The sequence below is a fragment of the Dromaius novaehollandiae genome, chromosome 1, assembly GCF_036370855.1.
Source record: "Dromaius novaehollandiae isolate bDroNov1 chromosome 1, bDroNov1.hap1, whole genome shotgun sequence".
In the NCBI taxonomy this organism is placed as follows: Eukaryota; Metazoa; Chordata; class Aves; order Casuariiformes; family Dromaiidae; genus Dromaius; species Dromaius novaehollandiae.
In genome coordinates this window covers 34,063,904-34,090,336 of record NC_088098.1, presented here as the reverse complement: position 1 = coordinate 34,090,336, position 26,433 = coordinate 34,063,904, and the positions used below count along the sequence as shown (strand labels likewise).

The 26,433-nt window shown below is 43.9% G+C and overlaps 1 protein-coding gene across 2 annotated transcripts in view; it reads right to left on the bottom strand.

Annotated features, from left to right (window-relative positions):
* Nucleotides 1–25,197, bottom strand: part of RASSF3 (Ras association domain family member 3) — a 78,021-nt gene extending 52,824 nt beyond the window's left edge. Inside the window, exon 1 of one of the 2 annotated variants that reach the window (XM_064508582.1) lies at nt 25,085–25,197. In XM_064508582.1, the coding sequence (XP_064364652.1) occupies nt 25,085–25,138 (54 nt within the window). In that variant the 5' untranslated portion in view covers nt 25,139–25,197. Of the gene's footprint in view, nt 1–693; nt 949–25,084 lie in introns of those variants that run through there. The other variant, XM_026092409.2, reaches the window with a different exon arrangement.
* Nucleotides 25,198–26,433: the final 1,236 nt, after the last annotated feature.

Below are 26,433 nucleotides of genomic sequence, written 5' to 3'. Positions count from 1 at the left end.
TTAAACTCCACTCACGGCCTTCCTCTGCCAACAAAGCGGCTGAAAAGGCTGTCATTCATCCCAAAATTAGTGCTAAAGCAAACGAGATTGCCGACGCTTGCTATACTGAAAAGAAGAGCTGAAAGCAAAGCTGACAGCAGAGCTGATAGCGGGATTACTCACTGCCAGAAACATGTGATTTTTAATCACACCCCCAGCCTGCCAGAACTTGGGGTGAAGATTTGCAATTTAGTTCTTTCAGCTAGGTTTTCAATAGCTGATAACGAGCCACTTTCAAAAAAAAAAAAAAAAGGCGGGGGGGGAAAACTCGAGCAGAGCTGGAAACCCGTAACACAGCGCTACTTCACAGCGACCGTCAATCTAGTACCCGTGGGGCTCAAATCCCCGTCTGGGGGAACGCGCCCGCCGGGCGGCACCGCTGCCTCCCCCCTCACACCGCCGAGCCCCGCGGGCTCCTCCGGCACGGGCGCCCCCGCGCCCCGCTTCGCGGCAGCCCCGCGCCCCGCTCGGCCGTTACGGCCCGGCCCCGCCCCAACCGCCGGCACCGCGCGGCGCGGTCGGCTGGGGCCGGCGGGGAGGGCGCCGCGGGGCAGCGGGGGAGGGGAGCGGACACGTGGAGGCGCCAGCGGCCTCGGCGCGCAGCGCAGCCAGCCGGGCTGAGGCGGCCGCCCCGCTCCCCGGCGCGGCACTCACTTGCGGGGCAGCCCTGGTTTTGCCCGGGGGCCGCCTGAAGAAGGAGGTGCGGGCGGTGAAGAAGTACTCCTCGGACTCCTCCTCCTCCAGGCTGCTGTAGCCGCTGCTCATGCTGCTGGTCCAGGTCATCGGCGGCGGCGGCGGCTGCTGCTGCTGGGGCCCGGCGGCGGAGAGCGCCGTCCCGGCCGCCGCATGGGGCCCCGCCGCGGCCGCTCCTCTCCCGACGCCGCCGGGGGGGGAGGAGGAGGAGGAGGAGGAGGAGGAGGAGGAGGAGGAGGAGAGGGAGGAGGAGGAGGAGAGGGAGGAGGAGCCGCCCGGGCCGCTTCACTCTCCCTGCCCAGGCGCGCCGCCGGCCCCCGCCCTCCGGCCCGCCCGCCCTTCCTGCCGCGCAACTTTCCGCGGGGCAGCGGCGCCCCAGCCCGGCCCCGACGGCCTTTCGGCCCTGGCAGCAGGTGAGGGCGGGGGCGCCCTTCAGATCCCCCCCCACTGGCCCCAGCACCGTCCCGCGGGGCGGCGGCCGGGCGCCACCTGCGGCCGCGGGGCCCCGGTCCCCCTTCCTCGCTCGCTGACTACAAGCAGGAGAGTGAAGGGAGAGAGGGGGCTAAAGAAACCAGCCCCCAGCCTGCCCCGTGGTGATTATCTCGTTTCGTGCTCCTCTGCGTACGGAAACGTGCGGAGGGATGCATTAGAAAAAAAAAATACCAGTGGCAAGCAAATGTCTTTTCTGGTTCGTCCTTGTAGTAATCTTCGAATTCAAACTTCTGGCAGACCCAGTCCTGCAAAACAATAACAACCTTTAACCGGCGCTGGTGGTGTGGGCGGCCGGCCTCCCCTCATGTGATCAGGCCCACAGCCCGTAGAGTAAATGGAATTTGTGGCCCCGGGATGTGACGGAGGAGCGAAGCTCAGAAGATTCAGCAGAGGAGATTAGACAAGTACACGGAGAGCAAGAATAGCTAGAACTATAACTGGACAACATATTTAAAAACAAAAAGTTCTGATAGGCTGCAGGGCATAAATCAGCCTCAGTTATGAATGGGGGAAATGACAGCGATTCCCTGGAGGCCAAGTCACTCCATATTTATCTGCTTCAGAGTTTCTCATATATTCCACTAATCTATCTAGGGCTGGTCACTGTCAGAGACAGGATACTGGGCATAAGGTACAGCTTCCTGCAACCACACTGTTGCCCAAAAAGCAGCCTTGCCCTTCCTCCACACCCTCAGCGCGTTCCTGGTGTCTCGCTGTGTCCATGCTGGTGATCGCGGTGGTGACTCACGCCAGCCACAGAAGCCTGAGCAAACCCCGGGGCTGAAGGCACAGAGGGGAATCGGGAAGGAGGGCAGCCTTCCCCTTCAGCAACAGCATAGTCTTAGGTTAAGCAGATTTGAAATTGTATGTTTACCGAGCAGTGGTCTGCTCCAATATGTCAATTCCCCTGGTCTTAATATGCAGCCACAGATTTATCTGGGATGCCATGTCTCCTACTCCTCCCCTCTACCCATGTCTCCATCTTGCTGGCCCCTCACAACCTCCTAGCCCACTGTATGCAGCTCTTCTTATTCCACTCTCAAATGAGGACTGGGTCTGTTTCTGTCCGTTAGGTGATCTTCTCCCACCAATATGCATATAGTCTGCTATATGTATTGATAAAGTCACCTCGACATCAGCAAAACAACTCACACTGAGAACTAAGAACAGCTATTCACTTGGAGAGGGGGGAGAGGTTTTTAAATCCTTGTTTTCCTGTGTACTCTGAGTCTTCCAGCCCTTTGTGTTGAGTTTGGCATCTGGCACATTAGGAGGTAGCAAAGCTTTTAAAAAACAAATCATCGAGTTTAACTGTGGGTGTGAATGTGTCAGATCTTGTTGGTACTGTCAAGCTTCACGGCATTCAAGATAGTTTTAAATTGAATGCCAAGTTACTTGAATGTAAGTAAAAGAGGATTAAAATACTTGCTTTAGACAAATGAGCTTTGTCTTACCTGGTTTACCAAGCCCAGTCCCATGCCAAAAGGAAGTAAGGGCTTCCTTAAGAGCTTCCAGCCCCCAAAAGGGCTTGCCTCTGAACCTACTCGAGACCCCGCAACCTCAGTTTACAAAGTTTTTGGATGTAACGCCCCGAGCAGCGACCATGATTTAAGTAGATTAAGGTTTTTAAGTGACTTGGGTGCACTGCAAAAGGGGATTTGCATTTCCAAACTACATAGGTGTTTTTAAATGGTATCCGCTGAGACTGGACTGGCTCTCCGGCAACAAAAGGCATTGTGTGTATAGCTTGTTTGCTTAGCGTCAGCCTCAAAATTGATAGCATGTGGGTGGACCCTGACGCTGGCAGGGAAGATCATTAAGACAATAAGCTGCTGCAAGGGAGCTTCAGTCCATCTGTGCAATATCAACTGCAAGTCTTGGGCTTGAATTTGTATGTTCTCTGGCAGCAAGGCATAATATTTACCTTGTCTGTAAAGAATTATTTATACTCATATCACCGAAAAATTTAAAGTATCATTTTCTCTTGCTGCAACAAGAACGGGTGGAAAAAATGTGTCCACGTTCTTCATGATATATCTTTCAATGGGTTCAGTCTTCAAATATAGCTTAATTTTTAAACCTGCTAACTTTGACAAGGTCCTCTTAACTTTTTGAGATGTGATTCTGAATCAAAAAATTCACTTGAAGATACAAACAGATGTGAAGTCTTTCAATTTTGTTTTTCATGGTGCTTGCGAACAAAATATCTAAATCCTGTCAAATATTTCACAAGGCTGATTTTACATTGTAGTCAGAGCTGAAACTCTCAACTGAGGTATCTTTCAGGAATCCTATATAAACCAATGATGACTATAAACTGCATTATTGGGACAGTAATTCAACTTAATGAAGTTCAGATAAAGTCTGCTTATTTGTCAGGCCTATATTTTATTTATGATAGCACCAACAAGCACAGATTTTCCTTCTAAAGCACAGCCATATGTTGTCACTTGAGATACTACTACCTGGTCCACTCTAAACACAGGCCACATTATGATGAATATCATGTAGCCACTAAAATCTCAACAAGCTTTAAAAGGAAAAATAATTCCCCCTTGGACATTTCCTTTCAGCTTCCATCTGTCAGTGATTACTGTTCTTTTACATTATATCATAGCCTGGGCTGATATTAAGCATCAAGGCGCCCTCGCTGGGAGCTGCCAGCGGCTCTATCCTCCACTGGTGGGACTCAGAAGGGCTATGTAACACACTGATGTGTGGATTACACTTCCCCTCTGGATTTTACTGTTCCTCTCAACAGCATATTTTTTAAGGTCTCTGTCCTCAAACACTTTTCCTCCTTCTCAAATGGCTTTCTTAATCTTACCTAAGTAAGATCGGTCCAAGGCTTTTCATTTGCTTATTAGGTACTGCATTAAACGTTGAGACTACCAGGCTTGGATTATTTTTGGTCCACTCTGACAAGCTCATTAGTCAGTGAAAAAAATAACACTGCATAGTGAAAACAGAGTGCCACATCTCAAGATAAAGTTAATAATATACATTCTGAGTTCTTGTTCTTCTGGAGAATTAATGAAGCATTGGGTAAAAATAATGAATTTCAAAGTCAAGAAAGGTGGCCCAGGAGAAAGATTTAAAAGCATATACAAGTAGTATCAGGCTCTCAATCAGTCATTCAGAGATATAAAACTTCAATCCAGTGAGGAAGTATGCTGGCTACCAGTTACCATATGATCACACAGGCAACTGGCAAGACGATGGAGATATATTTTTTTAAAGAGCAATTAAATTCAAATAGCAAATCATTCTACTAATGCACCTGTGAAGAAAACAAGAAGAAACTTTCTTGTTTTTTTAATACAGCTTAATGACAGAGAAATATAATTTCAGAATATTTTTAAACTATAGCCCGCCCAAGCCAGTTAAAAGTAGTAATTCAAGTTATACAACTAAAAATAGTAATGGGCACTCTATGTTCCAGCAAAAAATCTCATGAATAAAATCTTAATAAAAGGCAATCACAGGCAAAGACGAACCATGTAATATTCAGCTATTTGTTACGTAAGGGGAAAAAACAATATTAAAAATCATTACTACAATCAGGGCTAAAATTCAGCTTTACATTACTTTGTGGTTTTGGAGAGTCACTTCAGAGAAATGAAACATCAAGTATACCTTCCAGAAAAGTGAAAATTAAAGATGAACTTCTCAAATGGCAAAACAGGTCTGAATAACTTGATTAATCTGGTAAGGATTTGGACTTTCAGCTACTATAACTGAAATAACCTTTAGAACCAGATATCAAATTTAATGAAGGTGGACTGCTTCACAAGGTCTTGCAGCTTCATTTGTTTAATTGCATTAAAATAGTTGATCGCTGGTTTTTATAACAACCTTTTAGGTATTTGAGGACTCTTGTTCTCCCATTCTTCTCTTTTCCAGACTAAACACGGAGACAACCGATAAAACATTGTATAGAGTTTACATTAATTCCATCAGCAACTGCATGGTGTTTACATGTTTCTAAAACATGCCCTCAGCCCTCTGACACAGAAACTTGGAGAACTCATTAAAATGGCAAATTTACTAAACAGTCACTCGGCTAGTAGCAATGCTTTGACTCTCCAGGCCCATGATGCTCAGTTCTGTACCCCAGGCTTGGTCTTTTATCTGCATATTCACCCAAGTGTATCAAAAGGCACTGTGTCAAAGCTAAAAGCAAGATACAGCACAGAGTTGGAGAGACCTGTAATATTGTAATATGTAAGACTAAGTTCCTACTTAGATAAAAACAGTAGCGTGGAGATCCCAAGAGCATCTCATTCCATCTTTTTAGCCACAAGGATAATAAGGAATTAAACATATGCCTAAATTTTAAATATTTTCAAAAACTATTAACCTACGAAATACTAACGCATGAACTCAGTATCAGGGAAAAAGCAGACGGCTTGGCAGGTCTCGCAGTCAGGCTAGATGCAGCCTCATGCGTAAGGGAGGCATCTGTGGCTTCCCTCCTTTTCTATTTCCCCTGCATTCGGTGGCCACGCGGGGTCAGCCTGCGAGAGTGTTTAGATGCTCCAGCAAGGAGGACCTGTGGTGGCCACACAGCTCCTGGGAGGCCGGCAGCAACATCTGGTGGGGTCAGTGAACTGAAGGGAAGCTGGACCTGGGCTGCAGGAGGGACACGGTCAACTCAGGGACTAAACTTCCTTACCCCCCCTCCCCCCAGTAAATCTGCATTGCTTTCCGCACTAGTTCGCAAGAGTTTCATTAATGATCCTAACAGTAATTGCAATTACTGGGCATTTGCAAGGCACACCTAGCCCCCAACTGCTTCAGGTGCCCTTGTGGTCTCTTCAGGAACCTTGCAGTTCTCTCTCTCATCTTCCGTCTTTCATACACCTTTGCATGTACTGGCACTGATCCCGTAAAGGCTTAAGTATGTACATAGTTTTATCTGTGATTAGTCCCTATGGACATACTACATCTTAAAGTATGCTCAGGAGTGAAACCAATAGATGTTTGTACCTGGTAGCACTTTGGATTTGGCTTGTTTGTAACATTTTACAGTGCAAGATAATTATTCCATGATGTTCATGGTGCAAATTATGTTTGCATAGCAAAGAGAATCCAAAAGGCAAGTTGCAGAGGAAGAAATGCAGAGTTTGTGACAGAATACCCCTTTAAAATCAGAATGAATAATGTAGGGATCGTGTGGTTTTAGTTTTTCTAAATTCCAGCTGAAAACAGTGGTAATTTCAAATGATCAAAGCAAAGTAATAAAGTTGAAATACACCCAACACAGAACAGCCACTCAGGCCTGTAGTTTCCTTAGACCAGTAAACTTTCTGTTTACTCATTTCTTCCATTTGCCTTGAATTAATAGCTCAGGTCTGTTTAGTACCATTGGCAGCAGTGACAATTACACTTTGATTCATATCCAGTGACTTGTTAATTCAAACAAGGTCATTCCAGCCACACAGACATACGAGTGCAGACTGAAAACAAACAGGAGCCAGCTAAAGAGCCTCTCCCCATTTCCTTGTGAAAAAATGTGATGGGGACATGTACTTGCTATGACAGATACAACTTTAGACAGTCTTAAGAGGAATCCTTCTCTGGCTCCTAAAATTCTTAATTCTGCTCAACCCTTAAGACTCATCAGTGCAGCTCTTTTATCCAAAATCCTCAAAAAGAGAGGGATACCTGGAAACTAGAAATGATCTGTGTAATCTCTTTCTTTCTTGCACTTCCACACACTTGCAGTCCCACACTAAATCCACAGTCTTGATCTATCATACTTAAAGTAATTGAACACAAGCTAATAGGCCCCAGGACAAGTTCACTTCCACTGTCCCGTCTTGGGCTTGTGCTTGGAGCCATCAGGCTTACATTATCTTGAATGGAGATTAAAAAGAGGACAGAAAGAGGAGATTTGCTTGTCTCCTTTTTATGATGCTACAAACATGTGGCCACCTACCACATGCACAGTCTTACTGAGGTCAATAGAGCTACTCATAATTTTAAACATGCGCACAGTTTGGAGGATTGGGAACCTGGTCTCAATTCCAACCTAAAGTTAGAAAGATACAGCTGTATCCTTCTTGACAGTATTGGAATTACCATAATCTCTGTTAGATTTGACAGCTTCCCAGAATATTCAAGAAAGAACCCTTTTTATCTCAAAAAGATTTTAATGTCATTGGATCCAGGTTACTAATGTGACACAAGACTGCCCAGTGCCAGACTGCAAGCGCAAGTCTCACCTGGGGAATATTTTTGCAGTTTAAAGACGCTGCCAGGAAATCTGGCCTTGGCACGCAGGAAGGGCACCAGCCTGCCACCGCAACATCCTGCCCTCATCCCAGATCCACTGGGGCCACCTGAAAGACGCCCATTGACTTTGGCAAGATTTGGATAAAGCTCAGAAAGCAATCCTTTTCTAAGTGTGTGTGGTTTTTTTCCAGGTTTAATACTTTCTTGAAAAATTTATTTGCATTCCAATTAGGCGTAAGTACTCTGTAAAACTGGGACATTTGCTAGTAATGTTTCTTTCTTTCAATCCTGTTGACTATAAACAGAATTATTAAACAGGTACTTTCTTGTCACATATGTTAAAAAGGTAGATTTTACAATAAAAATGATGAACAAATATTTCATATGTCTATCATATGTTTTATGAGAGAGTTTCAAAGAGCTGTGCAAATATACTGAAGTGAGCTTTGACATACTCCTCACTCTCATTTCAAAGGTTGGGTTTCTGTGGCACAGACAGATCAGTAGACGTGCCAATATTAGTAACAGCTCAAAGCTGAAAGCAGTGTTATGACATCTGGAAATCTGTTCCCCTTGGCAATGGCCTTTTTAGCTTGTGCTGTAGCCAGCCCTAGCGATGTCAGCCCACAAGGCTGTCAGCATCCAGATGTAGCTCGAGAGCCCCGGCTCATCCTCCCTCGTACAGTCCCGTTGGTGGGAATAGTCAGGCTCAAGCATAAGTAAAGGAAAGCTTAGAGGTCTAAGGAGTGCCGTCATCTAATTCTCTGTAAGCACCAGGCCTTACCAGGATGCGTGGTAGAGCTGCTACATGAGAAAATACAATCCTAAGGAAATATTCTATAATAAAGTGTACAGAAAACAGACATTCTCCTACTTTTAATTCTCTTCCTAATTGCTAACAGTATGTAAAAATACTTGGGGCAGTAAAATTAACTAGGACCTTCTGTTTCAACTATAGAAACCACAACTGTGGAAGCTCAGCATGCTTGTGAATACCAGGAAAATGTGAGCCCTAATGCACTGTAGCTGCAATCTGATTCCCAGCATCTGTCCCAAAACCAGTAAATAGGTGGGGGAAGGGGCCTTCTGATCAGGCAGTCAAGTATACATCGTCATCTCCCAGACAAAGAACAAGAAAGTCTCATGTCAGACTATGTAAGAGAGGTCATTTTGTTCCACTTAATAATAAATCTAATTGTGATAATATAGTAGAAACTCCCTAGAGACTGTACACACAGGTTTAGGACTTCCTAGTAAATAATCTTGACAAATGTCCATGAACACAGATATCCCACAAAGACAGTAGGGTTTGACAGGACAACGGGTCTGAAAACATGTTGCTGAAAGCTTGCCTGCTCCTTCCAATCCCACCCTCAGCCGCCACCCGACAAGATTAGCCGTGAAGTCCTGTGCCCCAAGCCTGCGAGCCAGCCCTGTCAGCTGAAATGCTGGGGTTTATAACGTAGCAGTCTGGCTTGTGCGTCCACACGTGCTCATGCGCTCACCAGCTCGTGGGCCCAGCAGGCAACAGAGGAGCTGCCAGTTGCTACTGCAAGACAGTGATTTTTTTTTTTCTGTACCTTGACAATGCGGCACGAGGTTAACATTTTTTGACATTTTCAGTAGGATGTGACCACCTTTGAAAATTTTGCCCAAACATGTCTTTTAGCTGTATCTCACTAACACCTTTTGCATTTGGTTCGTGTCCCATTCACCAGCCTAAAAGGTTCCTGATTCCCACATTTGCTGACTTGCTCTTCCTCTGCAAGAGTATCATTGCGGAAGAAAAAGTGGAAGGGCAGTTTAAAGAGGGGATGCAAATGCAAGGGCTAGCAACTATGGAAGTGAGAGATATGTAAATAGGCCACAGTAAAAAACAAAGAATAAAGGGAACATTTGAAATAGGAATCTGATTTTTCTATCCAGAATTTGTGGAAATCTCAGAACAAATGACCACACAGATTTCTGGGTGGAAAAAGCCACACAATTCTAGGAAAGCTGGGATGTAGGATTCCAATTCTGGATTTAGAAAAAATATACTGAAAAATTAAAAAGGAAGATTACCAGAAAAGTAGAATACATGAAAGGACAGCTAAAGAACACATATGTATTAGGGTTGTAGAGAACTAGAAAAGAGAAAAGCAAGAAAGAAAAATGTGATGTTGTTTTCTTTTCTTTCAAAATTGTAGAATGATGTGCAAAGCATCTTGAATCTACAATTTAGCCGCTTCCTGGCTTCAGATACAGAGGGAAGAGGAAAGGAGGAAGTCAATGTCTCACATTAACGAGAAGCCCAGCACAGCCACAGGCTGCACCGATCTGGTCCTGAGGTGAGAGACTTCCTGCTTTTGTGTGGCTCCTGCCCTCCTCTGCCTACATTTCACCACTCAGCCCTAGCAACACTTTAGGAAAAACAAAATGACCGGAGGAAAAAACAACATTTACATGCAGCAGAAGCACCTTCACAGCCTAGGAGAAAGAAGAAGGGAGATGGGGAGGCCCAGGAGGAGCTCCTCGCGCAGGATTTGCTCTGCACAGCCTTCACTGCCTCCACGGCTGATCGTGCTATGGGTGGAGAGGTCAGAGCCCCAAACCTGGGCTGAGGCAGTGCCAAGTTGATGCTTTTTTTAAAAAAAATCTTTTTCATTAATGAAAATGCCCTGCTTTCTGACTGCCTTTTCAAACCCAAGCTGGCCTCCCGCCCACCCGCGTGCATGCCACGACGCAGACCCTCGCTATTTTCTCTAGTCCCCTGCATAGGTGCCTCAGACACAGGCTACAAAGGAAATCTTAATTCTGGCATTTCATATGCTTTTGCCTATTTGTTATAGATAGCCTTTTACATGCGGTATGTACGTAATGCTCTGTGACAAAGGACTTGTAAGACTTAGGCCTACACTGTCAAATAATTTAGCTTCCCAGTTGGGTCCCAGGCCTGGTGCTCTGACAACCTATGTTAGACCTAAGTTCATTTTTGGGCCCTCTTTTAGATTCAGTCAACACATTGCCTTTGACATGAGACCCAGTTCTGTTTCCAGGGCCAGTTTGTTCCAGAAATGGCTCATGTCGGCAGTACGGCCTACGCTGCCTTCCTCTGCTCCTCACCATCCCCTCGCGCTGTCCCCATGGCATCGTGCCCTCAGCCTCCTCGCATGCTGCCCAGGCAGGCTGAACTGAAAAAACACCCGTGCCATGTCTTAGGTGCACAGGTACGGGCACACAGCCTGCTCTGCGAGGGGACACCTCGGAGAAACGTGGACATGAGCCACTTCGCACTGCATGGCTGGAGGCTGGGGATCGCTCCTGGCATGGAGGCCTTCAGCAGTACTCATATATAGTCAGGGCTGGCTTAGGGGCTGTGCTACATCTACTGATCAGTTTTCAATCTTATCTTTAAAAACAAAATATTTAATTAATTTAATTTTACAGTTACTGCTTATTTTTATAATATTACACTTGTTTTGTAAAATCAGAAAAAAACCCAAAACCTATTCTTCCAAACTTTTCTTGGATAATAAACAGAGGATCCAAAATGTTAATGCTGTTATAATATGGCTGGAGAGAAATGGCAGAATAACATGTGAAAAACGTGTTTAACATTGTAGTACATTTAAACGTGAAGTTTTGCAGGATGCAACTGCAGGACATAACAAAAACTACAGAGACCCTACGCAGAACCAATGTCTCTGGTATTTTCCCACTACACTAATGTCCAAACTCTGACATCATGACCAAAGATTGATTTTTTTAAGACTTTAAAGAGGTGTAAACTGTTAGCTTCTGGAAACGGAATTAAAATCTTAGTTGTAAACTAAGGAAACCCAAAGAGATTTTTATAAAATCACTTGTAATTGTTAGCCAATCCCTTCTCTTCAAACATGGTCATAGACTCACTACGGAGAAGTATTATTTACATACCACTGTTTGAGAAATCTGATGGGTTCAAGTTATACATGGGAACGAGGCCTTTACAAAAGAACCATTTGTATTTCAACACTGCCTTTCTAGAATAGCTTGTATTTTATAGAAACGCCTTTAAAAATCATAGCAAATGTTATGTCCCAAGGAGAATTTGGGGGGAAGGGAACCAGTGGAGGTAAAGCAGATGCATCTAACTCAAGCTGTTTTGCAACCCGTAACTCCAACATTCAGTGCAAAGCATATGCTATATTTTCTACTTGAAAGCCAATTGTCACTTCAAATGAAAATGGTTTTGTATGTGCTGCACTGTTAAATTACACAGACACAGAAGTCCATGCTAACTAGCTGTTTACCTCTGTGCTTTACCACAGCACATAAGTTATAATCAGAGGAAGGAAACTCCTAGGAGATCTAAAGGCTTTTAATTGTTTCGGTGTGCAGCTGGTTTGAATTACAGCAAATCAACACCGCTCAAGGTCAATTCATAGTTCAGCAATAGCTGCTTTAGCAAGCGAATTTAGTTTGTTTACACCTCTTCTGAGGAAGGTTTAACTGCTTGGTTACTTATTTTATGGATATTTCTAGGCTTAAGAAACACCACAACAGGTGAAACTGAAGGAACCTAGGTTGCCACAGCTATTTCCTTTATATCTTGTACAACAGCACTGGGAAATTTTTAGAGCAGCTAAATATAGCTTTTTTCCTACATTTGAATGCTTTATTTCAATGTGTTTTCTTTTCTGTTACTGACATAAAAAAGGCTCTCTCCAGACTCATGAAAACATCTCCTGCAACTCTGATTTTCTTTACTGTGTTGGGATTTGTCACACAAACAATGCAAGTAGAGATTAAGGTCTGACACAAGTATTTATTCTTGCCTTTCACTATCAATCTGATCTGCACCCTCCCAGAGGTTCCCAGTCCCTCTGCAAAGATGGCTCAGCTGTTCCTGAAGCAGCTGCCAAACTGCCTCAATTGAACGCTTAGCATGTTAGGATAAACTGGAACCAATTCCTTTTTTTTTTTTTTTAATAACACTAGGCTGAGATTTGCCACAGCAGAGCAGCTGCTTCATTAGCTGAGGCATCCCTCAGGGCAAATGGGGTGGGCAGCAGGGGTGCGAACTGCTGCAGTGATACCAAGGTAAGATGGCATTGCTCAGGAGTTAGAGACCTCCAAGTGATTTTTGTTTTAAAAGGTCTTTGCGTCTCATACATTATCTTTGAGTCCTGCCAATCAGTGATTACTACTGCCAACGGTACGCTGTCTCCATCATTTATCTTCTCTCTCTTGTGCCCCAGCTGCAGCGTGAGACCCCACGTGACCCCAGGGCAGCCCTGCGGCTCCCCTCCTGTGCTCGGCATCTGGAGTGCCAGGCCTGGAGAGCAACCACAGCAATGGCCAAAGGGAGGGGGTGTCTGCGTGACTCAACGGATCTACAGATGCGTGCCTATGTCCATATGTGCTGGTAATTCTATACCCTGGGTGCTCCTCTCCTCCCCGACATGTGACCAAATTAGTGGAGTCACGGGGTAATTGGAAGGTCTGCTGCACCTCAAGGATAGAAAGCAATCAGTGAACGTGCAGTTGATTTGCAGACCTCAAAACATGTCAGAAGCATTACTGAATGCAACATCACAGCACAACGACGCTAAAGAGCTCCCACTCCTTGCTGTATGCATAAAGGCATCTACCATCTTTTCATTGAGGTCTGAAAGTCTTTTTAAAAACTCTGTTTTGAAGACCTGCTTTTAAATCAACTTTGGAAAACTCTAAAAATGTTTTAGAAGAGGTTTGTGGCTGGGCTGTGAGGATGTGAGACGCAGCAGCGCACCAGCACCACAAGTCCTACGTCAGAATTTTACATCCGCCTCCTGGAAGCAACCTCACGCCACAACACCCGACGCCGTGCTTAGCGGGCGGCACTTCTCCACATGGCCTTAACATCTGCGCCAGGATCTGCTCTTTGGGGAGGATCTGCCCCTCAGTCCTTGGCTGCTTTCAGAGGCCCCTCTGCTGTTCCTCATGGCGGCTGACAGCAGTCACAACCACTCTGTAGTGTGGCAGGTACCCTTACATGGAAACCTGGTGATACTTTCCCCTCCTCGGCGGTAGGCATACCCACTGCTGTAGCTCTATAAAATAGCTTTACGGGGTTCATTTCAAGTAACGCTGGGAAGCAAATGGCAGCATGTGCTCCAGTTCTCATTCTTCACATAGATAATAAGCTAAGGTGCATTTACAAGGCAGCGTGTAAAGTTCTGCTAGCTCCTAACTTGGACAAGGGATTGCAGGCATCTGGGCCAGACTGCACACGGCTGCCAAAATGAAGCAGACGGATGGGAGTGCAGCAAACTCTCTCTGATATCCTTGCCAGCAGATTCTGCAGGTCAGCTATTGAAATTATTTTCAGATCAGCATATATTAAGTTTTGAATGCAGCCTTTTCCAAAAGGCCACAGCAAAAGAATGTTTGCAAAGAAAGGGGTGTTCTTGGAGGAAAGCAATTTCCTACAGAATCCATTTCCTAATTAAAACACCAGAAAGGTGGACGATTTTCCTAAAACTGGCACTGAGGGCATATCTGTGACATGGAGATAATTACTGGAAGTAGCTGAAGTGAAACTGCCAAATCTGACTACAGCACAATTGCCAGAGATTTTTTCCTTCTTAATTGCAGCCAAAAACCACAGGTGACTTAAAAGAAATGAAAGTGTGAGGAAGAGTGTGGAATGACCAGGAAATGCTCTTACACATTTTGGTTTAACACAATATAGAGGACTGGTCCATGAAATGCTGCCGCAGTCCTTAGTATTAGAGACAGTTGCCAACGAATCTTAAAATTATAGTAGCCTGGGGATGGGTGGGATGCAGGCATGCACATTTCCCTCGCCTCAGAGGCCACATGCCTGCTAACCTCTCTTTCTGGTGCCAGAGGCAGGGGCAGTTCCTGTCCCCAGCTTCAGGAACGCCCTGGGACAAACTGAGCTCACTCCCAGCAGGCAATCTCAGTCCAAAGGAGGATCAAAAATATCAGCTGAGGATTTAAAAAAAATACAGTTAATAAATGTTTACAAACTGTTGGGGAAACTGGATCTGTTGTTGCAAAACTCTGGTCTCACTGGCTCCGTTTGACCCTGTATTTCCTTTTGCACTGTATAAGCTAATGCAGTGGTCTTCATCCTGAAGAGTGGGGTTGCCCCAGGGCAGTCCAGACTGTGTAATGGGAGACAGCGGGAGAGAAGAAGAAAAAATACATACTGGTTTTGTCTGCCCCCTTTGTCCCTTTTCTGTTCTTCTCTTCCTCCTGCTTTAGGAAAAGGTCTCTCTCCTCCTCTTCCTCACTGCCTAGGCTGCAAGAAGGCAGCACAGGACTAGGCTGAAGAGACTGGAGTCGGTGGGGAAGGGATGCGAATGGGCTGGGGAAGGAGGTGAGGGTTGCTCGCAGGGGATGAGATACATTACTTATATCCTTAGGTATTTCCGTTAATTGTGGGGGAAAAAAATATAAAGAACTCAGTAAAATCACAGTTCACAAATGCAGCTGTCAAAGATTTTACTCCTTTCCCTCTCTCATGATAAGGTACCTCTGAACTCGTCCTATCTGTAATCCACAATTTCAAGAACTTATCCTTGCTTTCCTTCCCCCACATTACTAATTCTTTAACAAATTCAGGAATATTCTGTGATAAATCACTCTGCAGTACTTGATTTCAGTACAACAGAAGTATGGGCAAGGCACAAACAAATTAAAAATCTATAACATTTTCAGAATGTAACTCTACTTGCTGTTGATACACCACTGTGCCACATAGTACATTTATCTGCCTATAATACTTTGCATCCTCAGTGCAATTATGAGCAGCAGATAGGCAAACAGCATTATTCACAGTGCTACAGTTTCCAAAAACTTCAGTTATTTCTGCCTCCTCAAACTGAGACATTTTTGAGGTAGCATGAAATATCAGGTTTGCATTACACAGGCACCTTCCTCTCCCTTGAAAAACAAAGAAAGGAAAGCAGGAGGGGAGACACTAAAAATTAAATTAGTACATCTGAAAACCGTGGCCAAATTGACTCGCTGAAGGCCATATCTAATCGGTTATTAGAAGAGCAAGCACTGCGAGTCTGGCTTCCTCACTCTTCATGCTCTAATTCCTACCTCCAACAAATTGCTTTATAATAATCATAAGACCTTTCTGATGAGTCATATATGCAGATAAAGAAACCTCTCTCCAAGGTTACAATAAAGGAAAATATTAATCAGGATGGCAAAAAGAAGAAGGTTGAGGGGAGAAGACAGTGCAGATTGAAATCTCAGAGTGGAGCATGTACTGAGAGCAACCTTTCTCCGGACACATCATGGGAAATGTAAAAGTAATGGACAGCCTTGCTGTACACAAGTCTTCCTTCCCCAATAAAAGTGTTGCAGAATAGTTTGATATAAAAGCTTAGTGAAATCAAGATGACATCTTTGCACCCTGAGGTCAGCTAGGTAAGGGTCAGCCCCAGACAGGATATGTAGTGCTGACCTCATCCTGCTGCCCCGCTGCTTTGTTCCCACTTAGGATTTTAAAACAAGATAATCACTGACCGTATTTATCTTGTTGTAAACAAACACTCTGTCAGAGAAGACAAAGCGTTAGAAGGGGATTGAACATGGCCACCTACACACTTGAAAGCGCTGGCAGAGAAAGAGATTGAGAAGCACAGGATACGATTTAGGCAAAGCAAATGATTCTGGCTTACCAAATTGACTGCAGCGTATCAATAGGCAAAATATCTTAAAAGGGCATCTGCAGCCCTCCACTGGTTCGTGGGACTAGATATAATATATGTATTAGAACAAATCAAACCTATAAAGTTTGTAGGGATCTACATTGTGTAGTTCTGACTCTGGGTTTGGAAGAAACAGCACAGCAGCCTTTTGGATCTGGGCAACTTCCTTCTCATGGCAGTAAGGGACCAGAAAGTCCCAGGAATCAGAGGTGAAGGATTCCCAGTAGGACCTATGTGGTGGGAATGGAGGCTTACAATAGCCTGAATAAAAGCAGAGAATGCAACATGACAAAATGATTACGGCCTGAGCTCTCTCACAATTGCTGTGAGGACCCAGTACTTTTTGGTCAATAAAGTCAGCTACTTCTTTATGCTTTGGGTGAGAAAAAGGACCACTCCTCAGAAGTTTAAATCATATGACCCCATTGCCACTGCTTTTAAGTGACACAGTAACTGGTGACAATTTCCTTCCTCCTAATAAATATGTTGAAGCATTAACACTAACTACATAGCTGCATTTGTACACGCTCATATGCATTATTTGTAGTGTAAACAAGAAATACGTATTTTCTTATTCACAGTTCCTGGGGAGCAGACTGACACGAGACAGTATATACAAGAATGGAGCTTCACTGTAGATCAAGACCGTTGGAAGAACAGGGACGGCCACCCGGTGCACATGCACAGCCAGTGAAAAACAGAGTTTATAGAAACAGGAGGGCTCCTCTGTCCACAGTTTGGCAAGAAATGCATATGAGGAGAAGGACTCCTGGGGGACCATCAGGACAAAGACTGAGAGCAGAGCACCAAGGAAAAGCCCAGAGAGCAGCTTCTAGGCAGTGTCCTAGTTGGAGGAAGCCGTGAGTCAGGAAACAAAAATGCTCCTGTTGTCTGCCTCAGTTTGGGAAACAAGGCTTCACACTCCTCTATGATAAACAGGACTGCATCGGAACAACACAGGGCTCTATTCTCTACCTGTTTTTCCAACAGTTGTCTGTGGGACTGGTGGTTGGCAAACTACTTGGATCAAAGAACAGGAACAAATATTTTCATATCTTCACCTAGCAATGTTATCATTAGAAATAATCAAAAACTGCTCCCCACCTTCCTTCCCCACCAGGGGAGGTTTTGCATCATGCCTTTCCGTACATTTCCAACAGCTACTAACAAAAGAAGCCTGATACCTAAAAAAAAAAAAAAAAAAAAAAAAAGTTTGAAGCTCCCAGAGTATCTTAGCCAATCTGGATGTGATAATGGGAGGCAAGTTTCACAATAATCCTTTCCCCCCCCCCCCCCCCCCAAATCAGCTCTCCCTGGCACCTTTCTATTTGCTTAGGGCAGCTCTACAGGGGGTGAATTCAGTAGTCTGCCACCATGATTCCAGGCCAGCCTCCTGCCCAGACATCCAAATGCAAAACAGAATCAGTCTCGTGAATAAGGGCACTGGAAAGGGTGCAACAGGAAACATTGTTTTGATCCCTCACTGCACTTGGAAACCAGTCACCCTCGAGGTTTAGTAGGCAAAAACAGCCCTGCTATGGCTGTTGGTAACTCCATTTTGGTCAAGGTGTTTTATGGATGTAAAGCAAAACCTCAGGCAGTCTGTGAAGGGAGGAATGAAAGCTACTCTCACCCTATTTACCAGCCTATCCATCTCCTCCCTAGTGGAAGGGGAATTTAGTTGTTTTCTGTCATCTACTTCATATTGACTTTTGGGAAAAGGCAGTGCTGCGAATGTGCAGCAACAGAGACTTGCAGGGATGGGCCCCGACAACACACTTCCCCATTTCCCAACCAGCACTCATTTATTTGCCTGCTTTGAGAGTCATAATATTTGTCTTCAGTTCACTAAGGCACTCAAGACACTGTCATAGTTAGTGGCTTGTCACCAAGCAACTGGGCAATTTACATGTACAATCATGTAACACATGACATATAATAGCAAACTACCTCTCTTCAAGGATATTAATGCACATTTTTATGCAAGCAGCCAAAATCCATTTGCCTACACACACACCGTCAAAAACAATTGTCCTAGCGACTGTTGTCCTGATCTGCACTTGGAAAATCCACCCGAAAGATAATAAAGAAACTGCACTCTGATCTCTTTGCTTCAAACTATCATAAACCCAACCCCCAGGATCCCGGCTTGTTGCCAGCCCCCCCCCCGTGCTCAGGCAGAGCCCGGCCACCCCTCGCATTGACCTGCGCCTATTACCGTGTTATATAACATGCACAACATATAAAACTGAACACTGTAGAGGATCAGTTCCCCTTGAACTTTTTCTCCAACAAGCCCAGGCAATGGTTTCTGAACATCAGAGAACCACCAGGAACTCGCAGGACATGCAATCCTATATTGCCGGTATTTAATTTCTAACGTCTATTAAACTAAGATCATCTGTGCTCTGCTGGGCCTGCTGAGATACTGTGAAGATATTAGTAACTTTGAATTAGCAAGAAAAGTGCCACAATAAAAAAAAAAAATACAGTTAGCATTTTACATGAAATACACAGCACAACACTGACGGCACAAACTGGAAGGGATTGTGGAAAAATGGTTGTGGTAAGTATAGTCTGTATTAGAAATAAATGGAGGAAGAATAACATTGATCTTAGACTATAGTGACAACTGACAATATTTCAGGTTGAAGCTGGACACAATATTAGGGAAGCACCGCTTATTGTGTTCTCAGGAGACTATATGAATGACTCGAATATGAAAACATGTGACTTAAAAATCAAAAGTGTATTTTAAATGTTCCATTAGTCTAATAGCAGTATTTTCCTGTAATTTGAAACCTTGCCTGCTTCTTTTATGTAACTAGAAAGACAGAGCTGTTTGACTGGAGTTGATCTGGTTGCTAAACAACCAATAATTGATCTTCCTAATTGATCTTCATTGGATTTCAACAATGTGTCCTTTAAACAGTGGACTTGCTACCTTCCTGTTTGAAAGGTCAGGCCTATGTATTATAATCCAAGTACTTTAAAGGGAAAATAAATTCTTATGAAAAGATTTAAAGATAGATTTCCTTGACATGAAAATGTGTCATTTTAAAATAATTTTTTAAAACCATAATGCTGTAACAACATGAACATCAGTCTTTACCCTGATTACATCTTTGGTCTGAAAATTCCCATGAGGTGCCAGTAAGTTGAAGTTTACTCTGTTAAATACATGAATTCTAGTATTGTGTTATTTGGCAGTATGATGGTACAGGTCCACTCACCATGTTCCTGATCCAGTCCTACTGGGCTTCAAGCTAATCAAAGCTTCATATTAAGAATGCACCAGAATGGCTACGTTTAATAAAAACCCTGCCATGAGATGAGTTTCTTGGGAAGGAGTACAGAGATATTTGACCAAGCTAAACATCCTTTTAAGCTTCCTTGATGTATCAGACCTACTACACATGCACTCTGCAGTGAGTCTATAAAGGGTCCGCATAAGCTAGCCAAGATTTCTGGATGCCTGGAAACCTGGGTAAAGCACAACTTCACTGAGCTGCCAGGCACCTGGAAATCACAGGCAATCATAAAAAAATCCTCTAGAATTCTGACGAAATAAAAATGCCACATGGGAAATGAGACATTTCCAAGAAACCTGAATTTGTGGTAATTCCAGCAAAAAGTTCTTGCTGACACTTTCTGACAAGAGATGGGAACCCCCTGACCGTCCAGCTGGAAAGAGATTGTCAGAATAACTCAGACATGTGGCAGTTTGCTTTCTACGACTGTTCTAAGTGAGGTTCCTGAGGAGATCGGTAGGAAGGCAGCTGCGGGCTGTAAGGACTGTTCTGGCAGCAGAATGAACATATAACTTTATGGTAGAGCTCAGGGCTTACAGCAACCGTGGCTACAGAGAGGCTATGTGAACATGATCAAAGCCAGACTGAAGTTCTCCTTTGAAGCTAAAGCTGGTTAGAGATTATCCCCTGCCCCCTGGTGGAAAATGTAGATTAAAAAAAATCCAATTTGTTTTAAAATTGTCTCTGTAAAATATTAAAATTTTCATTAAAACATAGAAAACCAAAAATGCCTGCAAAAAAGTGCTGTTTCCTGGAGAAAGCAGAGCATTTTCATGAAAAAAACATAAGGTTAAAGATCCAGTTTTCAATGAAAGAAACTCCCCCTGTTTAAATGATTCTTTTGGATGAGCCCTACTTGCAACATTTAGCTACTTTCTCAGTAATCATTGACCCAAGTGTTTATCCAGTCTACGCTAGCAAATCCGACAGACTATTTCATGATACCTGCTCGAGAGAATATGGCATGCAGCTATGAAGTTAATAACTTCAAATATCTGATATAGTCAATTAGACCTTTTGTAGAAGTTGCAATGCATCTATAATTGAAAGATTCACTTTGTGAAGTTATATTTGTAATATTCTTGTGAGGGATGGCTGCAGATGGTGCTGACAGAAGAATTATTGTGGATACCTATTAAAATATTTTTGAAAGCTTGAGACCAGTTTCTAACCTATATAATTTATCAAGGCTTTTATCTATGCAAAGTGGATTTTTCTAAAAGTAGTCTGAGCAACATGCTCAGCTGGAACTGAAATCAGCTCCAGATTTAAAGTCACTCCCAGTCACTGACAAAAGTGAAACTACGTTCAGCCTGCCAAAATGAACGTCATTCGGTTTTCCTCTTTTCCCTTCAACTACCACCAAGCTCAGTCAGGTTTAATAGAGATTTGAAATACATAGACCATAAAAACCATGCACATTGTACAGAATACAAGCTGCAACCAAGAGCTAATGTGGGAGAGCAATCAACAGCAGCTTTTGTTAATATTCAAGAGATGTAAACATCTCCCTGGTGATATTTTGTTCTGTACTGCCAAGTTTTTTTCCCCCAAAAGGGATACTTTTGAATTTTTATGTCAAACCACGTCAGCTCTGGGTGGGAAGAACAGAAATTACTTTCAGTTTCAGTAATTACATTTAGATTATAAATCCAGTGCTCATCCAGATCCCAAAGTTTCCATTCTTGCACTGTGAGATAGTGTCAGGCTTCTTCACAGAAGGTCCATGAACTTTGAAGCAATCGTGGGAAAACTATGGCTGCGATTATCCAAGCCAGCTGGGATAACCTCTATCCCCTTCTATAAGTTACCAAGGGCCTAGGGGCTTGTACAAACATGATCTACAACCACCCTCTGTCTTTGGAAAGCTTGAGTGCAGTGGGACCTGCTTGGGAAGCCATGCCTTCTTGAAGGACAGAAGAACTGTGTTCAGAGGTCACACAGAACAAATCAATAAATTTGATCTCTCTGGGGAAAAAAGCAGGGGGGGAATAAAACCCCACATGATCACTTGATGCTTTCTAGACTTTCAGAAGCCCTCAGCAGCAACAGTGAAGTGTTGCTCCTGAGGTAAGACAGTCTGGTAGCAGAAGGCAGGATTGCTGGAATGGGACCCTGTTGGGCTCTATTCATTCCTGTCTGCCTGTTCCCAGAGGAAACTGGCAGCTTTTTCCTCAGCTTTCTGAGAGCTCTGTTGCAAGATCACAGAGAACTTATATCCATCACTTCCTCTGTTTAATCTCTATATGAAGCCTCTTCAGCAACAAAACATTTAAGGCCACAGAATTAGCAGGACACCTTTTCACCTGAGCCATATTCTTCTGTCATCAAGTACTTGCAGTACATGTGAAATTGTGACAGCTTCATTTACAAGTATTTAACTCCACAGTCTTGCTGTTCTCTCAACATAGGCCCATGTGGAATTTTCCTAGACCTTTTGATCATGAAAAATATGTATGTATACACAGAAAAGAGCTCAAACTTCAGGGCTTTCAAGTCCCAATGGCTTGTAACCAAGTCCAACAACATGTTTATATTCCAGATTCTGAAACAAGCTCTGCTACAACCAAAGCACCCCAAGGTCATTACAGCAGTACAAAGTGCAGTTTATATCACCTGGATCATTGCCAGACCAGTGTAAAATGGTCTTAGGTGTTACAGAGTTAACATTTGTCTATCATTATACTTAACACAATCATATGCCTGTGTGGATGAAGTTATGTAAATATAAAGTTGCTATGTCCGGTCACAGGGAAGGACTTAAGCCATGCTGGGCAGTATGAGAACTCCAATATAATTCCATGAGAACACCAGTATAACTACTTCCAAATAGTGCTTTGCCCACATATAATTATTTGGTTTTAAAAAACATGACACCTGAAAGCAAAATGGCCATCCCAACAGAAAAAAGAAGTGCACAAAGCCTAGGACTAAAGCCTGTTAGCAAGGTATTCCCCTCCATAAATATTATTAAGTTCCAGCAGATCTCTGTAATCCCTTCACATTTGCAATCCACACTCACTGCATGGACAGGATATCCACAAACACACGCATAACAAGTTTTTGCAGCTATGCATTTTACTACCATAGCAAAGAGGCTTGTGCAATATTAACTGCTTTTGCATACCACGTGATTTTCAGTCAGGATGCAGACAAAGCAAAAGTTGGCATCACTGGAACACTTACCAGTTTGCTCTTCACTGGAGACTGCTCTGTGCCAAATATCCTCCATCTACATTAGCAAATAATGGGGTACAACAGGAGCAGGTCTGTACAGCCAAAAAGCTGGTGCTGAGGACCCAAAGCCCTCAACATACACACTGCAAAAGCCTTACTTCAGACAACCTCTGTTCTGGTCCTGTGGGCTGGATGCCTCGCAGTGGCAGGAGCACCCTAGGTGCACAATTTAGGGGACAGTTCAGTTTCACCTGAAAGGAATCAACTTTGTGTGCTTCAAGGCTGCTTGCTCAAAGCAAGGTAAGTGAGGACAACTGGGAGATTTGCTTCAAAAGCACACTGAGACTAACGGAAACCCTACAGACTCAACCCCATCCATCAGAGCAGTTCAGAATAACAATGCAAGAATAATTTTGTAAAGTAAAAGTATTCAGCCTTTTCCCATCCTCCACCTCCCTGATTATCTTATGCTAAACACCTGCTCAGTTGTGTATGTGAGGAGGAGAGGGAGATAAAAACTTCAAACAGAAATAAAAAAATCACCTTCAGGCTGAGAGTAGCTCCAGAAAATTTTAGCACAGAAGGGAAAAGTAATTTTAAAAAGGCAGCTGAGCTAAGAGTTACATTTCAATAACACTAACATGTAATAGCTCTTGTAAAAGATCTTTCCATTCAGAGATCTTAAAGTGATTTTAAAAAATTGTAACTTTTTTTAACCTAATGAAATCTAAGTGCTAGGAAGACAGAGCCATAGGAGCAGGTAAGCAGGAGAGCAAGAAGTGAACTCAAACCTTGTAGCATCCAGTGGTAGCCGGGTGAGCATTTCAGTTTTTGTGCATGTAAATGATTGTTGCTTCAAAATCAATGCATGATGAAAGCTGAAAATAGCATTTGAACCGTCACCTACTTGTATCAATTGTCAGGCATACATCGACCCAGGAAGCTATTGAGGAAAATGGAGCTTTGCTAACAACCGTCACCCCCAGCAACCAGCCAAATTGTGACTTTTTCCAAAAGGAAGCAGTCAATAGAAAAGAATGGTATTTCTTTGAAGTAGTCTTATTGCACACAAACAAATGCACATGCAATCCTGCTTCCCTGAGGGTCAAACAACAAGAAATAGTTTCCTTGCTCAGTGTTCAGAGCTGCTCTCTCCCAAGAGAATACTAGCTCTTTCCTAGATCTCTTGCATGGTCTAGCATGCCTTTTTGACTATAAATGGCTTTTAATGGCCTTCTCTTTCTGATCCTGTGATGCTTTCTGGCTCATAGTCACCCCTATTACCAAAACTTGTGTTGTGCCCTCCTGCCCTGCCCCACCACTCCTCCTTTCAGCATCTGGGTAATTCCAAGTCACTCTCCCCCAACAGCAAATCATGGGGAGCACACGAGAGACAACAGTGTCCTCAGTCACACTTTGGGTGGCTGGAGCAAGCACCTCCCCTAGCAAATAAACGCTGCAATTGCAGAGCAAGTTCTGCACCGCCTGGAGCACCCTCAGCAAGGACACGGAGGAATTTTTTTATGTCCTCTCAGGAGTTTCTACTGGTCAGGTGTAAATTTCCATAGGCTTAAAATCTGGCTGGACTTTCATGGATGACAAAAGGTAAAGGTACTTGAAAAAGCAAAAGCTGTGAGCTAATTCTCTTAGCAGAGTACTAAAGATGTACAGGGTTCATCATTGCTGTAGGAGCAGCTCGCTGTTTCAGAGGAGCTGCACTTCTGCCCCCAGAAACGCGCTGCTTTGACCTGTTCTCTGAACAAAGCAGGGCAGGGGAAGGGCCCTGGGGGTGAAAAGCAAGCAGTGACACTAGTGGGGGGTTAAGGAAGGAAAAGAAGAGGCACATCGTGACCACTTGGAGCTGCTGGGGAATCCAGGCAAGGAAAACTGAAATTATCCTGTGGGGAATTTGATCAGAATTGGGGGATTAACACCACACTCAGACAATACTGGTATGGGATTTAATAGTGGAAAATAGCCAAGACCTTCGTTTTATTTGCCCCCCAGTGGTACCACACTCAGCAGCACAGGACAACGGGGTCATCTGTTCACCCGGTGAGTGGCTTTATGTGACAGCTGAATCCATCGAATGGGGAGCTCCAGCCACATGTCTCACCTCAGCCATGCTCTCATCCCATGGTGGCCCAAGTCAGGAAGCCAAACCAACAGGAAAAAACACTCCCTTTTTTGTGGGACTGCTTTTCAGCTAGTTTAGCTGAAAACTGATGGGGGCCGGAGTGCCCCAGCTGGCAGCGGCCGGCTGCAGCATGACCCAGCCATACTGTGAAATCACAGTGGTAGGTGGGAAATTTAGCTTTGCTGGCCATGCTCAAAGTGAGACATCACGCCCAAGCAGCAGGGTGAAGCAAGCAGACCGCACTTAGTTATCCAGCTGACAAGAGAAAACAGTAATCACGCCAGCGCAAGATCTGTTACCTGCCCGTTGTTGTTAGATCGATCTAAGGTGTCACAGGCGGCGAGGCAGTCCATCAGCTTCCCATGCCGCCGGCAGCCCAGGTGCACCAGCTCCCGGCAGTGAGCATGGCAGGTGTATTTGCAATCTGCAGCACGCACACAGACAAAAAAGCAGAGGAAATGTTTAGAAAAGGAGCTGCTGCAGGCAGAGCCGTAGGAGGGAGATGCGTGCCGATTTGCTGCCTGATCTCAGAGAAACTACTTCCTACCCCTTGACTGAATCTCCCAGTCTCTAATATGGATAATGATGGTTACAAATTAATCATAGTTATTTATCATAGCTATACTTATTCCAGATGTAGGTTCAGTGGAGCACAGGTGACAGTGCAGGACACCTTCCTGCATCATGCTGATGCAGTCACAGGGATGCCGTTCTCTAGTTGGGTCAGAGCTGTCTCAGTACGAACTCTTTGCAAAATCTGTGCCAGGTGCTACTAACTAGCTAAGGCAACGTAGGCACAAAGGGGACTGCTCTCAGAAGAGATACAACATTTATATTTTTCAGATAAAAAGTTCAGTCACTATCACATGGTTGTATGTTGTTTTAAACTTGAGGGTCTCTTAAGAAGATATACATGAATACTGAAAACTGAATGAGAAATTCATCTGAAGTCTTCATTAACCTGCCAAACCATAAAATCACCTTCAGGAACAATTCAGAAATTTCACTTTCTGGCTAGAAAAATCAACTGGAACGACTATTGGAAATGCAAATTAATGACACCAGAGACAGATGATCCCATCTCTACTACCAAATTAGATGATTCATATGACTTCCATTTTCCGATTTCATACGTAAGAAGCACTTTAATGGTATTTGTAGAAACAACCCGGTATTTAGCTCTGAAGCCTTGTTGCATTTGCTGTTTTCCTCTGTAAGTTGGGTAGAGTTCATTACACCACTTTTGTCTAGCACTGAATGTGACTTTCTATTTTTAGATTCTGTTTTAAATTGTTTATAGTTTTGCCAAAGAGTAACCGCTCGTACTTGAAGTTTCCATGCTGGGGAGTGTCAGGCTGTTTGTTTGAGAACATTTCAGCTAAAACAATTCAGCCATTTCTAAGAAGGAGTTTAGGAGGAAATGCTTTGATTTTCCCAAAACTATTCTTACAAACACATTTTTGTTACAAAGCTATACACCTTCCCGGCTTAGAGGAAAAGTCTGAATTCTGGACGTGCTTTTTGTTCCCTTGTCAGCCTTTGAAAAATCTCCGTTCGCTGCACGTTTGCTTAGAGTCCCATCACAGTTCCTGAAGAATAAATTCTTCGAGGTTCCCATATACAATGAAGACTTGTCAGCACAGTGTTT